This window comes from Dasypus novemcinctus, chromosome 2 (genome assembly GCF_030445035.2).
Source record: "Dasypus novemcinctus isolate mDasNov1 chromosome 2, mDasNov1.1.hap2, whole genome shotgun sequence".
NCBI lineage: Eukaryota > Metazoa > Chordata > Mammalia > Cingulata > Dasypodidae > Dasypus > Dasypus novemcinctus.
In genome coordinates this window covers 38,616,837-38,632,191 of record NC_080674.1, presented here as the reverse complement: position 1 = coordinate 38,632,191, position 15,355 = coordinate 38,616,837, and the positions used below count along the sequence as shown (strand labels likewise).

General features: G+C 36.3%; 1 protein-coding gene across 8 annotated transcripts in view; it reads right to left on the bottom strand.

Annotated features, from left to right (window-relative positions):
* SPEF2 (sperm flagellar 2) overlaps positions 1-15,355 on the bottom strand; it is a 200,909-nt gene that overhangs the window by 61,505 nt on the left and 124,049 nt on the right. For all 8 annotated transcript variants that reach the window (XM_004453334.4, XM_058307706.2, XM_058307701.2 and 5 more), the window contains 4 exons: positions 14,076-14,203; positions 13,857-13,995; positions 8,003-8,140; positions 2,825-2,976 (listed from right to left, as the gene is read on the bottom strand). In XM_004453334.4, the coding sequence (XP_004453391.2) occupies positions 2,825-2,976; positions 8,003-8,140; positions 13,857-13,995; positions 14,076-14,203 (557 nt within the window). The remainder of the gene's footprint in view (positions 1-2,824; positions 2,977-8,002; positions 8,141-13,856; positions 13,996-14,075; positions 14,204-15,355) is intronic.

The window sequence follows — 15,355 nt, the reverse complement described above, 5'->3', positions numbered from 1 at the left end:
AGAAGCAATAATAAGAACAAGCCTTTGATCTGCAGATACAAGTTGGGATAATGGATAATACAAATATGATGATGATGATGATTATAATAGCTTTTAGGAAAGAATAAAATAGATAAGATATATAATCCACACTTAGTGGCAATGCTCCAATATGTGTTATCAATTGTAACAAATGTGCCACACTAATGAAGGATGTTGTTTATGTGGGAAATTGTGGGAGGGGGAGGGAGGGGGGTATAAGGGAGTCCTGTATATTTTTTATGTAGCATTTATGTAATCTAAAGCATTTTTTTTTATAGGGATAGATTGCACTTCTACTTGCATGAAGTGATTGCATTAGTACTGGGACTTTTTTTAAAATAAATCAATTTTATTGATGCATATAAATAAAGTATACAATTGAAAAAATGTTTAGCATAGTGCTTGTTTCCTTTTATATGTTAAGAGATTTTGGCTAATTGGTTAGTTGATTAATTGCTTGTCTGATAGTTCTAGGAGATACCCACAACAGCGATTTGAGGTTGAGACTGGTGCAGAGTTGTTTTTGTAGAAAATAAGAACTGGCTGTTATTTTGCACATTTCATTCTACTAACCAACATTAATAGCTTCCCAATGATGCTTGACTTGCTATTTTATGCTAAGAACAGAATGCACTGCTACTCTAGACATTTCAACAGGCCTCCTTTGGTAGATCTGATATTTCGTAATGCATTTACTTTTTTTTTTCCTAATTTCAAAGTTCTCTTTTAGCAACTTGCTGGGTTAAGCATTTCTCTTGTATTCCTATCTAGAACACAGGTTATACACTTTCCTTGTGTGCATTCTTGCAGGCACGTGGGCCTGATAGGGATGTGATGGTACCAGACGGAAGAAGCCTACAGAGAAAAGAAACGGGCCTTTGACCACAGGCATACCCTATCGTGTTTGGTCATTTCAAATCCTTTTTGGAATAAAGGAGGGTAAAATAAACAAAGCAAGAACATGCAATAATCACAATTAAAATATTGCATGAAAATAAGACTAATTTATTGTATTATTATGCTATAATAATTTTAGTAACAATTTGAGAGCTAGGATGAGATCTCAAGGCTTCTGATTCTAAGATATGGTGCAATGTGCTTTGTGGATTTTATTTTCTGTAATCTTCACAAAAACCCTACTTTAGAGATATGGAAACCAAGCCTTAAAGAGTTTGAGGGACTTGTCCAAATAAGTAAATTGGCTTAATGTACTTACACATAGCTAATCAGTGACAGAATCAGGATTTAAACCAGGTCTGTCTGACTCCAAAACATAGTCACTACCCCACAGTTTGTGCACCTGCCTGTCACCTACATTGACTGAACAAACTTGCAGTAAGATGTGCTAATTCTAAAATAAAATACATGGCCCATCTCTTTGGAAAGCCAAACATTCAATGTTTGTATTATATTTTTAAAATCTAACTTATTCCTTTTCTTTCTCTTCATACCTACAGTTTCCTGTTTTCTTATGGCATAGCCATGAGAAAATATTATGTAAATTCTTAATTATACTAATCAATTAAATTACTTTACATTCACTATTTGTTTTTAATTCATTTAATTTTAAAATTTATTTTTTATAATTTTATCTCTTATTTTTTGCTTTTTTAATATTTTATAGTTGAAAACGACATAACAGGAAATATTGCCACCACCATTCACAGCCCCTTACCCCTCAACCAATTTCTTGAAGACATTTTTCCATCTATTTATAGCTTTCACGGGTTTAGAAACTTGCCCTTTCTTCAGTATCATCCATTTTGTCTATAAAAGCAATTATTTACAAACTTTTATATTGCAGAGGACTGTTGACTGAAAATATGCTTCTCTTCTACCCTTACCACCAATTTCATTTTCTTACTCTTAGTAAGTTTCAGTGTCATGAGGTCATCATCACACATGACTCAGTCTTTGCTGTTTTTCAGTTTTCTTATCTGTAAAAGAAGACTTGTACCCCCTTCCATTTTCATTTACATAATCTCTTGTCTTTCTCTCTCTTTTTTTCTCTCTCTCTCACATACACACATATACACACTCAATAGGAACTGCACGGGACCATTCTTAAAAGTTCACAATCCCTTACCAGAAATCCTTGAGAAGACAGCTATTTCAGAATTCAGAATTTATATATGCCATACATAACCTAACACCCTCAGCGATATCTGTGGAAGCACCCCATAATAAAACACATCGTATCTCAACAGAGAGTAAATATTCCAAGTGCACTGAAGAAAGAGTATCAAATAGTCTCAAGTCAATTCATCTAAATCAAATTTAGAAAAAAAAAATTCAGCTTTTAGAGCTTTTTTGGATTTTGGATTTGCAGATAAAACATTGTAAATTTTATTAGTGGCATTTGTGTGGCATTGGTGTGGAGAAAGTGGCCATGGTGGCTGCTCGGGGTAGGGAGTAGGAGGAAGAGATGTGATGTGGGGGCATTTTTGGGGGTTGGAGTTGTCCTGGGTGGTGCTGCAGGGACAGTTACCAGACATTGTATGTCCTCCCATGGCCCACTGGGTGGAACGTGGGAGAGTGTGGGCTATGATGTGGACCATTGACCATGAGGTGCAGCGGTGCTCAGAGAAGTATTCACCAAATGCAATAAATGTCTCATGATGATGGAGGAAGTTGTTGTTATGGGGGGAGGAGTGAGGTGAGAGGGGTGGGGGGGTATATGGGGACCTCATATTTTTTAATGTAACATTAAAAAAATAAAGACAAAAAAAAGAATAATAAATAAAATTTTTAAAAAATTGTAAAGCTTTATGTTCAAAATAATCACAGTGCAACAGTGTCTCACCTAAGTTGGTTTTCAGAAATGTCTTTACTATCCAGCTGGACCAATGGAACACGAGTAAATCCCTTATTGTTGTCCGTTGGGATTTTGCCTTCTATTCCCCTGTAATAATCTTGAAGCAGTCTCTTTGTATCTTGGAAACGGTTCAGCTCTGCCTTTAAAAGCAAATGTGAGAGTTAATACCCAAGAGAAATAATATAATGTATATGTATTTCCCATATTGGACTCTGTAAGCACTCTTTTAAAATCTTTAAGGTAGAAATCAATTTTCTGGAAGTTAGGGAAAAAAATTGGCCACAAGTGTTTAATATTCCATAAAGATTAGAGATAACTCATGACTTTGCACCCCCTACTATATTGCTTCCACTTTTCAGGTGCATTTCTACGGCTTTTGATAGCATGACAAAGGCTACAGTATGTACACTGTCCAATATAGTGTATATTATTCATTATTTTTGACTTCTTTCCTGCATCCTATATTCTACAACTAAAATTACAAAACCAACATTAACAAACATTTGAGTGTCTTTTATGTCATAGGGTAGCATGCTATTTCATCTGGGAGATGTCCAAAATACCAAAAATCCTGGGTCCTTGTCCTCTAGGATTTTTTTTTTTAAGATTTATTTTATTTGTTTCTCTCCCCTACCCCCCATTCCCCCGTTGTCTGCTCTCTGTGTCCATTTGCTATGTGTTCTTCTGTGTCTGCTTGTATCCTCATTAGGTGGCTCCGGGAACTGATCCTGAGACCTTACAGAGTGGGACTCTTACAGAGTGCCACTTCAACTCCCTGTTCGGCTATATCATCTTATTTTCTCTCCTCTGTGTCTCTTGTTGTGTTATCTTGCTGTGCCAGCTCTCAGTGTTCGCTGGCACTCCTGCGCAGGGCAGCTTTCCCATGCTGGGCGGCATTTCCAAGCAGGGTGGCGCTCCTGAGCATGGTGGCATTCCAGCATAGGCCGGCACTTTGTGTGGGCCAGCTTGCCCTCACCAGGAGGCCCTGGGGCATTGAATCCTGGACCTCCTATATGGTAGATGGGAGCCCAATTGGTTGAGCCACATGTTTCCCCTCTAGGATTTTTTATAACATAAAGTCTAGGACCAATCATAACACTAAGTAGTAATGAACAGCTCTCTTTCCACAGTTTTCATTTTGCTTGCTATGTATGGTGGGGGTCATTCCTCTAATGCTCATGGCTAAACCCCTCTGCTCGCATTGCCAGTAGGTGCCTTGAGGGAAATGGAGCAGCACCAAGGGGCTAGCAGCAGGGTCAGCATTAAGTCATTATCAGATAGCAATTTCCTTGTCTGAGCAGATCATTTTCCTTTGCGGTAATGCTGAAATACATCTGTACTGAGTCTGCTCAGTGCTCAGTGCCACAGATGAAGACTTGGAGTCTTCCAAACCTTTCTCTCATCAGGCGCCAGATTATTTGGTGTATCTATGTTTCCCTTTGTTGGTGTAAACACAACCTCCTGACTTTTATTTAGTTTGTGGGGCTACTTTAACTAGTACCTGAGGGTCTAAAGATATATTCCATCATATCAAGTTATTTACAGAAAACATTTTTTCTAAAGGACGTAAAGGACAAAACTAATCTAAGGGTATTTATGAACAGATCCCAATGTTTATCAGGCAATTAATGTTGCCATTTATTTCATAAACATCGATGAATATACTTGTACTGCCATATTCACAGTTCAGAAGTAATAAAATTCAGTTTCACATTGTAGTCTACAAAAAAAGACAAGGGCAGTTCTAATAAATTTGGTTTTGATATACAAAAGAGGAAGCCAAATTGTTCCTGAAATGCTGTTTTCTGCACTATTAAACTTTTCTAGTTAAATGACTGAAACTGGAAGAAATTCATTTGGCTAATTTGAATCCATGTTATAAAATAAAATTACCATTTAGATATTGTTTTAAATTTTAGAACATGTATTAAATAGTTTTTTTGCATTTTAAATCATGAATATATAGTTAAGAAACTTTGCAAACTAGTGTTCAAAATGACTAGGATAATTAAACATTTTTCTTTTTCCTTGCAGAGAAACTAAATTGAGTTTTAAAATATTCATATTGTAGACTAATTTCATAGCTTGACAATAAATGCTTGCATTTGTTATATTTTGGTTTGGTAAAGCAATAGAGATAAAATGAGTTTTCTAAATTAAATTCATTAGAATATGCATGATGCCACATTCACAATAAATACAATGCAAATAAAAACTCAATTAGGAAAGACTGGATATTGACAAATGACTTTGGGGAATTGAATAAAAGTGTTGCGAGATTATAAAAATCATTAGCCATTAAACTATTGTGTTAAATTATTTGGTAAATAAAATTAGAAATTGGGAAATTCTTTTCCCTATTAACTGAGATAACTCTTTAATAATGATTAGGCATAGTAGAATATTTCATGCTATTGTTATAATGGGACTGTATAGTATTTGTGCCTTAGGCTAACCTTGATATAGTGGTTATTTTATATAAAAGATTAATTTATTTTAAGTGGCAGAATTCAATTTGTAATATAGCTAAATCTGAATAGAATGCCCTACTACATCCAAGACTCCAATATAAGTAGAGTTAATCAAGAATCCTTTCACCTTTACGATTATTAGTAAATAATGCATTCTTATTGGTTTTCTTAACTGTCACAGAATCCTAGACCTGAAAGGCACTTCAGGAATCATCTAGCATAGCATATTCCAAAACTTATTGTATAGAAATCTTGTCCTCTGTATGTTATGATGAACACCTGACTGGAGATAAAATAAACAAACAGAAACATTCCAAGGCCAACTAATTTTGGAAATGCTAGGTTAAAATACCAAAGTGGTTTCTTCATTGCAGGATGCTTCCATGCTTTAATATGCCAACATGTATTGCTACTTCTTCAGGTAGATAAAGGGGTAGAGTAGGTAGCATTTCCCAAAGTCATTTGATCACCAAGTCCTTGTTTTGTGAAACATCTTGGAGGGCTAGTGTTCTATGAAACCCACTTTGGGAAACACTTGTCTAGCTTCCTTTTCCCAATATCACAGACCTTTAAAGAATTTTACTAAGATTCTATACATTAGTCCTCCATAAACATGATCAAGCCTCTACTTATGAGCTTCCAGGACAAGAAAGCTCATTGCCTCAAAAGCCTGTGATCTGATGGAGAGTTCTAATCATTAGGAGTTTTTCTCATATATTCAACTGAAACCTACTGTGATGTAATTTCTAACATTGGTTCTTATGGAAGCCTACTGATCAGAGTAGGAAAAGGTTCTTTACTGTTCTATGTGGCAAACTTTTAGCTATTTGAACAATGTTGATGGTAAAGCAATGATTAGAAATAACAGATCCAGACTTTTTCAGCTCAACCCCCAGTTCTGCTTCTTACTAGTGTGACACTGAACAAGTCATTTCACTCACACTTGCCTTAGTTTCTTATCTGTAAAATGAGGATAGCATTATAACTTATGGCAAGGGGTTGTTGTGAAGGTTCAATGCCTTCATACCTGCAAAGTCCCTACAATAGTATGTGGCATGTACATAGGAAGAACTTAATGAATGTTAGTGTTTATTCTCTGCCATTCCCTTTATCCTCTCTACTCTTGGTTGGTGCAGTTTCTTAGATTAGAACCTAAATTTAGTTATTGCTAATATGTAAGAGTCATACCATTTCCAAAAGAGCCATATATTACTTGGACTCTTGAGAGTAATTCATCAAAATTCTCTGTTTCCCCTACCTTCACTATTGGATTTCAGATATTTTTGCCATAAGCTTTTTAATTCCCCACTCCCCCTTGCGGCTTGATTGTGGTCTGCTCTCTGTGTTCATTCGCTGTGCACTCTTCTGTGTTTTTTACTTGTCTCCCTTTTTGTTGCATCACCTTGCTGAGTAGGCTCTCGTGGGCCTGGCAGCTCTCCATGGCCCTTGCAGACCAGGCGGCACTCTGCGGCACTTGTGTGCCAGCGGTTCTCCGTGGCGTGTGGGCAAGCCTGCCTTCACAAGGAGGCTCTGGGATGCAAACCCAGGGCCTCCCATATGGTAAACAGGAGCCCAACTGATTGAGCCACAGCTGCTTCCTGCCATAAGCTTTTGACATACCTGTTCCCAATGTTCCAGCTCTGCTTGCCCGAGCAGGCATCCTGGGAATGCTCCCTAGACTGGCTTAGAACTGCTTGGGGCTCTCACTTTAATCTTCTACACTTTAATCTTCTATGCCCTGTGGCTCTGACTGTTCTGCTAGTTATGCCTCCGCTCTGTCCTCTGGTGTAGGCGAACTATTAATAATTCTTTTTTCTCTTTCCAATCCAGACTTTTCTAATATTCCTGAATAGGTCTTCCTTGTCCTGGTATCCTGACATCCTTAAACCTCCCAACTGAATCCCAGGACTAGTAATCGGTAGGGCTGCTCCTGCCACGCTGGCTTCTGCTGAATTTCTAGGTCTCCTGTGGAAAGTCAATCTGCCCTGCCAACGAGCTTTTCCCTTTGTATGCTGGAAATACTAGTATTCATTGGTCATTTGTTGAACAAGCATTTATTAAACACCTATTATGTACTAGGTCTTAGGATTGTCAAGCAAAATATTTTCATTTCCTGCAGTATCTCCTCATGTAAGGTAATCAACTGCAAGACTAGAATTATAGCCTTTTCCATTCTCTATCCTCACTACTGTTCACTTAGGAAAAAGTACCCATGTAGATATATATGATTACAAATGTTAGTCAATCAGGTCGTTCTGATGATCTGCTTTTTCAGTCCAAGAAAAAAAACATTTTATTTTCAGGAATTAAATGCTTGATGGGTCTGATCTATTCCTTGCCTTTGTGGAAGGGCTGCTTTCCTGGGCTTTGGCTGGCCACAGTCGGGTTTTTGCTTTGAGAGGCTGATGAGGAAAACAACCTAGTTGGCATCACTGTCTCTGCGGGCCCTCCCCATATCTATGGGTCATGTGGATACAAAGCTGGTGAGAAGTTGCTTGGATTGTTCCCAGTTCTGGAGCTTTGTTGGGCGAACATTATTTCAGCTAACTTCCTAGGCAAGTTGGAGCTCATGTCAGGCAGAGTGTGATGAGCAAAATGAGCAGTGAACAGAACCCCAACAATCCCAAAGGAATTGTTACATGTGGAACATGGCTGTGGAGGGAAGAATCTGTGTCATTGTGATGTCTGGGCGTACCTGCATCAGTGAAAAGAAGTGGTTCATTGTGATTCCAAGGGAGTCCTGTAACCAGCTCTCATTAATGATATCAAGCCGCTCCTGCTCTGCCTCTTCTTTCCGGGCATCACAAATGTCCCATAGGCGGTCTCGTAAATCCTGAACAGAGCAGAAACACTGCCATTATGCTTGTAGAACCACAGCTCAAATTATCTTTGTGTAATAAAACTAAAATCCTTTGCCTTTCTTTAAAAAGTCCCTAAATAAAATTTGTACACCTAACACACTCATGTATTTCTTTTATCTGTTCATTCAAAATACAATTATTGTGCTTCTACTCTATGATAGGCTCTCATTTTCTAAGACTACCTCCTCAAATCTTATGCCTACATCTATCACACATCTACTACAATTCCCTTTATTTATGCATGGGTATCTGTGTTTTACCTATTTTAATTCTTTCTCAAAAAATTTGGTCGACAAAGTCATTTCAGTGAATTATGGGGGAAATGGTATATCATTGGTGGAAAAGATGGTTAGCTCTATTTAAACCAGAGGCATAGGCTTGTTATGATGAGTCATACAACATTGGCTGAGGAGTATTGGCTGAGAGGGGCTTATCCAAAAATAAACTTTATATTTAAAAGTTAGCAACAAAACAGTCTTTTCAAGATCTCAGCTCTGGTGCTTATAGATCTTTAGCAAGGATGATGATGAAGTCAACAACAATGACCACTACCATGACCTGAGTCCTTCCTAAGCATCAGTGTTCTAAGCACTCTGCTTAAAATTGACTCATGTAATGCTTCACAACAACCTTAGGAGTTAGGCACTATTATTAACTTCTTTTTGGGGATAAGGAAATGGAGTCACAGAAAGGTTGTTTTCCCAAGGTCACAGAACCAGTAGGTGGTGGAGTCAGGATATGAGCCCAGGGTCTTGTATAATATGCACCACTACATTAGGTCTCAGTTACTGTAAAATGGGAATAATAGTATTTACTTTTTGATTTCTTATGTAGACTAAATTAACTGAAATAAGCAAAGCATCTAGTACAGAATTTAACACATTTACAAGTCTACAATGAGTGAAAACTGTTATAATTGTATTCACAATGATAATTATTATCAAATAAGATCTCATGGTGAAAACTTGACAGCTTTCACAATAATAATAATTTACTGAATACTTCCTATTTATTGGGCATTATATTAAGTGCTTTACCTCATTAATCCTTACATAATCAAGAAGGTTTCTGATGGAAAAAAAATAGGGCACAAAGAGGTTAAGTCACTTGCCTATTCTTTCAGTGTGGTGGAACCAGGAGCTTCAACCCAAGCAGTTTGATTCCAGTACCTAAAGGGAATTTTACTTCTCTGATGCTGTCTGTGGAGTACTTTGTGTTTGAATTCTTACTTTAGCAATTTGGTTTGTTACCTTGTAGAGGCTACACTTAAAGTGAAAATATCACAGGTCATTTCTATAACACTATATTAACTACTAGAACACTACATCATCACTTTAGTTCTGATGTTGATAGTTCCATAGCTCTTCCATAAATACTTTGTCAGACATTCAGTAAATACTGGCTTGCACTTATCAAACATTCATACATTTTTAAAAGATGCGAGAAGATGTAGTAGGGAAAAAGAGTACAAAAGCAGGAGTTGGGAAACCTTGCTTCTAATTTGTCTCCTGCTACTGACTCACAGTGAAATTTTCACAAGTAACAGGATCTCTGTGACTAAGTTTTCTAGCAGGCAAAATGAGGATAATGCAATAGGATTACCTCTCCATTAACTTCATGGAAGACTGGAATGAAATAATCCAAGAATGAAGACATTAACAGGGATAAAGTGGGATTAAATCAAAATGGTCATTATGGGTTTACCCAGAAGCAGTGGTAGTTTCCAGCCAGTATGCTTTTACGGTCGTTCTAGATGTTCATAGCCGGAGTCTTTTCGATTGGTCTGTGACAGATTGTTTGGAGTCCATAGGTACCACTTGCTAAACATTTTATTATTTTTTGCTTTTTAATTTTTTTTCTGGTAAATATTTTGAATATCACTGTTGCACAGAGGGGTATATACATTGATTTTTACTTCACAGATATCTATAATTTATAAAATTAGGTGGGACCTGAGGCAAGGGGATAAACTCTAGGTGATTGTGGAGGAGGCGGCGTAGAGGAAGAATGACATATATATCAGACAACTAAAGAACAAGGAAGAGCATGCCAGGGTACCGTAAGATAGTAGAAGAAAGTTTCTTCAGAATCAAGAGGAAGGAGAGATCTCTTCTGGCTTTGGATGAGAATTGGAGAGGTTTGTATGAAGGAGGAGGTATTTGAATCAGACCTTGGAGGATGGTGAGAATCACTGATGAAGCATGCTAGGAGAAGGGCAGACTATGGGCAAAAAGGGCTGGGGCAATAAAAGAGAGGCAGTAAATGAGCAACAACCTAACAAATGGCTTTAGGATGAAATAAAAATAAATGACCAACAAACTTAGGGAAAAATATTCACCTTTACTGATAAAAATGGAAATTCAAATTAAGTGAAGAAAATGAATTTCCCCCCTCAAATTGGCATTTTTAAAAAAGAGAATTCAAAGGTAGTAAATCATAGGGTATGACCTGAAAACAGGGAGAGGTTCAGTGGGTTGGAGTTAACGACCATATGGGCCATTGGGAGTTGAAACCTGCTTTTGAGAGGCAGGCTAAAAGATGTAGATTTTATTTGGCAAGAACTAGTGAATTATTAAATATTCATGAATAATTAGAGGTTGGGTTGTATTCAAGAAAGACTTGTAACTATTAATTGAATGTTTGTGCTGACAAATGCATTTAATAAATACTCTTTTGCAAAATATGTAAAGATTTTCTATTGGGTCTAGAAACCGAAATTCAACTTATATGGTGCTTTCTGTAGTCTCACATAAACAAAATGACAAAAAAGGTCAAATGTAAAAGCATATAAAATTTATATGAGGCATATACAAAGAAAAATGAAGCAACGTTCATGACATTGATATGAGATTAAGTAACATTACAGACAATAAAGTACCTTTGTGACAAAGGTGGTTATTTTATATTATAAAAGAGGATAAGACCCCATACATCTATGGCCAAGAAATCTATGGCTTTTTAGCAAGGGCAACAAGTCCACTCAACGGGGCAAGAATAGCCTCTTCAACAAATGGTGCTGGGAAAACTGGATACCAAATGCAAAAGAATGAAACTGGACCCCTACTTCAAACCATATAATTAAATTAACTCAAAATGGATCAATGACCTAAATCTAAAATCTAAAATCATAAAACTTGTAGGAAAAAACATAGGAGGAAACCCTTATGACTCTGTGTTTGGTAATGGATTCTTAGATATAACACTTAAAGCACAAGCAACAAAGAAAAAAAAATAGACAAGCCTGACTTAGTCAAATTTAAAAACTTTTGTGTATCAAAGGACTTTATCAAGAAAGCGAAAAGACAACCTACAGAATGAGAGGAAACAATTGTAAATCATATATCTGATAAGGCTTTGATATCCAGACTATATATTAAGACCTACAACTCTACAACAAAAAGACAATTCAATTAAAAATGGGCAAAGGACATGAATAGATATTTCTCAAAGAAGATATGCAAATGGCTAATAAGCACATGAAAAGATGTTCAACATCCTTAGCCATTAGATAAAGGAAATCAAAGCTACAATAAGAAACCACTTTATACATATTAGATGTTTATTGTTTAAAAAATGAAAATAACGAGTGTTGTTGAGGATGTAGAGAAATTGGAACCATAGTGTGTTGCTGGTGTGAATGTGAAAGAGCAGCTATTGTGGAAAACAGTTTGGTGATTCCTCAAAAGCTAAAAATAGAAATGCTATGTGAATATACTGGTAACTTATGATCAACTGATGGTTAATATCCCAATATATAAAGAGGTCTTAGAAATCAGTAAAAAAAAGGGCATACCCCAAAAGAAAAATGGAGAAAGATCATAAACAGACTTCAGGAGGGTGAAGAATAAATGACCATTAAACTTGGGAAAAAAATGACCAACTTCAATTATAAAATCAGAAATGCAAATTACAAGAATATCTATTTTTTTGCCCATTAAATTGGCAAAGATGAACAAACATGGTAGAATTTAATATTTGATGCTCTTTCATAATCTGCTACTTGCAGTGAAAATTTGTAAGTTTTTAATGTGTTCTAACAATCTAAAAAAATTAACATAATTTTACTACCAGCAATGGCCACTTTCTTAGAAACTTGCCCAAGTAAATAATAAAGGATGTGGTAAATATTTAGTTGCATGACATTTTACTTTAATAAAAGTTGATATTCAATTAATATTAGTCAATGAAATAACTATCATAGCTGTTACATAAATTATAATATAATCCAGTTGGTCATAAAATGATGTTGTGAATGAATTTTTATTGAAAAGGGAAATGTATCCTATTGTTGAAAAATGTCTTACAAAACAATGTGTATATTGCAGTCACATTTTTATAAAAAGAATCTCGAAAAATATACAGATATGCACTAAGGTAGTAGAAACAGTTAATTATTGGGAGTGGGATTACGGGTTTTTCATTTTAAATCTTGTTTCTCTTTGTTACCTTTTTTTAAATCTAATATACGTATTTATGTTAATTAATATATGGTACATTTGAAATTTTAAAAAATCCCAAAAAACAATATTTTTAATTTAAAAACTTCCCATTTGCTACCAACAATAAAATGGGGAGGAAGTACAGAGGAAGCAGGTGGGGGGCTGGCTTTTGGGTCATGAATAGGAAAGAGAAAGGAGGGGCAGCTATGTTTTAGGATTAACATAGCTATTAATTATTATTTAAGGAACTTTGAAGAATAGGTAAAATACTTTAGTTTTACTGGGACATTTGTTAATTCATATCTTTTGGGGAGAAACCTTCCAGCATCTCACCTATGTGATCCAAACCACCACCAACCAAATAGACAGTAGCTTCCTAACTGGTTTCCCTGACGCTTTACTCCACTATAGACTCTTTTGATGCCAGAAGCCTGCTTATTATCTGTCTCCTGGATGCCAGAACACAATTGTCATGGGGTCATAAACATTATGTTCACTACTGAATTTCACTGCTGAACTTGAACAATGCCAGGTCCATGGCAGATGCTCAAATATACTGAGCAAATGAATAGGTCATGGGGTAGGGCTTGGCAATATTTTTGTTGCACAAATAGATGTTGAGATCATAATAAAAATTGACTGTTAGTACCTATACTAAAGGTAATGACAAGGGAAGAATTTCTTGGAAGGATGTAAGGCTTTGTAAATTTACATAGAAATGATACGAAAACATTGAAATCGGGCTTTTTGTACATCAGAGGTCCTTTCCTAAAGAGTCAGGATAATATACTTCATTCATGAATTTATGAAAATCTGAGTGTCTACCAAGTGCCAGGAATTGTATTTTCTGGAGATACAAAGATATATACAATTTGGTAGCTGCCCTCAAGGGATCTATTTAATAGAGGCAACCCTCTAGGAGTTCCTATATATTTCCCTTATTCCTCTTCTTCCTTTCATCAACCATTCATATAAGTGCATCCAAGATAGGATGTGCCCAATACCAGGCATGGACAGAATTACAGGGCCCAACAAAAGGGTTAGGAATCCACAAAACAGATACCAAGAATGCTCTGTGCACTGCCAACCTTCGCTCCTCTTTTCAGAAGTGTTGGCCATTGCGTTCTCATTCTGAACTAAAGTTGCAGAGGAGTTCTTAAAATTGGCTTTAAAGCACATTTCATGAAAGTAAGAAGGAAATGAATTAGCATTTTCCTGTATAAGATTTGAACTGGCTAAGACCCCTTACATTAACTCTTTGGTGTAGTTCAGCCTTTGTTTCTTCATCATCCCACAGGTCATCAGGAAGAGAGTTGAAATCAGCTTGCCATTGGGCTACAAAATCTTGCTTGTGATCTGGACGCCTCAGATACTGCTGGAAACTTGTTCTGTAAGGCAGTAATAGAATATACATCTTACACATCAAGCCTGCAAAATGTGAAATTCTAACTTCAGTAACTTTACTTACCTTATCTCATATAAGTAAGAAAGCACAAAATGTTGGTCTTCCCTCAGATGCCTGAGTACCATTTTGATGGTGTCTATATAGGAACTTTCTATTAGCTCCCAGTAAGGTATTAAAAATGAAGGTATTTCCTGTTAAATGGTAAAGCACAGAAATCATTATTTCAAACGAAAAATTCTTCTGAATAATTGAGTCAAAAGAATGATAGTGAGAAGATCAAGATGAAACTGCAGCTACTTCAAGCATTCCCTGTGAAACCTCTTGCCCCCTCCCCAGCTAATTCCTTTGACCAGAAATTTTTCATGTCTCAGCTTGGATGCCATTTCTTCCAGAAATCCTTTCCTGATCCTAGAAGTTGATAAGGTCACATTCTGTTTTGATGTTCTCTGAGTATTCTGTACTTCTCCTATTAAAACATTAATCATATTATTTGCAACTTGCTTATTTATTTGTCTGTGTCTGACTCCAGAATATTATTCCAATAAAGCCAGGAATGAGAGTTTTATCTTATTTACTACTATCCATTTCTACTGTAATTAACACAGTAACTGTGACATAGTAGATGCTTAAGAAATATTTATTGAATAAATGAACTGAAGCATCATAAAAGTTACAATTTTGCTAATTGCCTAATATGGAGAAAACCTATTGTTCATGTCAGGGTGATGATGAGTTATTTCTCTGATTTCACCTAGGAGGTTATCTTTGCTGTGAGCATCATGAAAATGATGTTATCTTTAACAATTCAATAAACAATAAGAATAAGAAATAAGCCAATTGAAATATAATTGAAGATATATTACATTCAACCTAAACTTTGCTGTACTAGTTATTCATTGTTCATTTACATAGTCAGGGAATGTCACACATAAGGACCTTAGAAGTTATCTGGCCTAATTTCCTCTTGAATTGGGAAATGCCAGTCTCCCCGTGACTCCACCAATGGGTTAAACATCATATTGCTGAGCAGACCCCTCTAGCACTGGACAACTTGTATTACTAGAAAATTCTTTGTATAGACTGGGCATTTTCCTTCCTGTAGCTTCTACTTATCAGTCCAAGCTATGCCTTTTGGGGAGGGACAGTCTGTATCATGTGATTTGCCCTACGACAGCCTGTTAAATATTTGAAGACTTGTATCATTAGTGAGAAGGGAGCTAGACCAGGATTCAGGATGCGTGATTTCAGTCACAGCCTTTTCTCTTATTACCCAGGTATAGTACCTTACCCAAACCAATGAGTGAACCAGCTAAGAATTATTCATGGAGTGTTATTCACCGAGT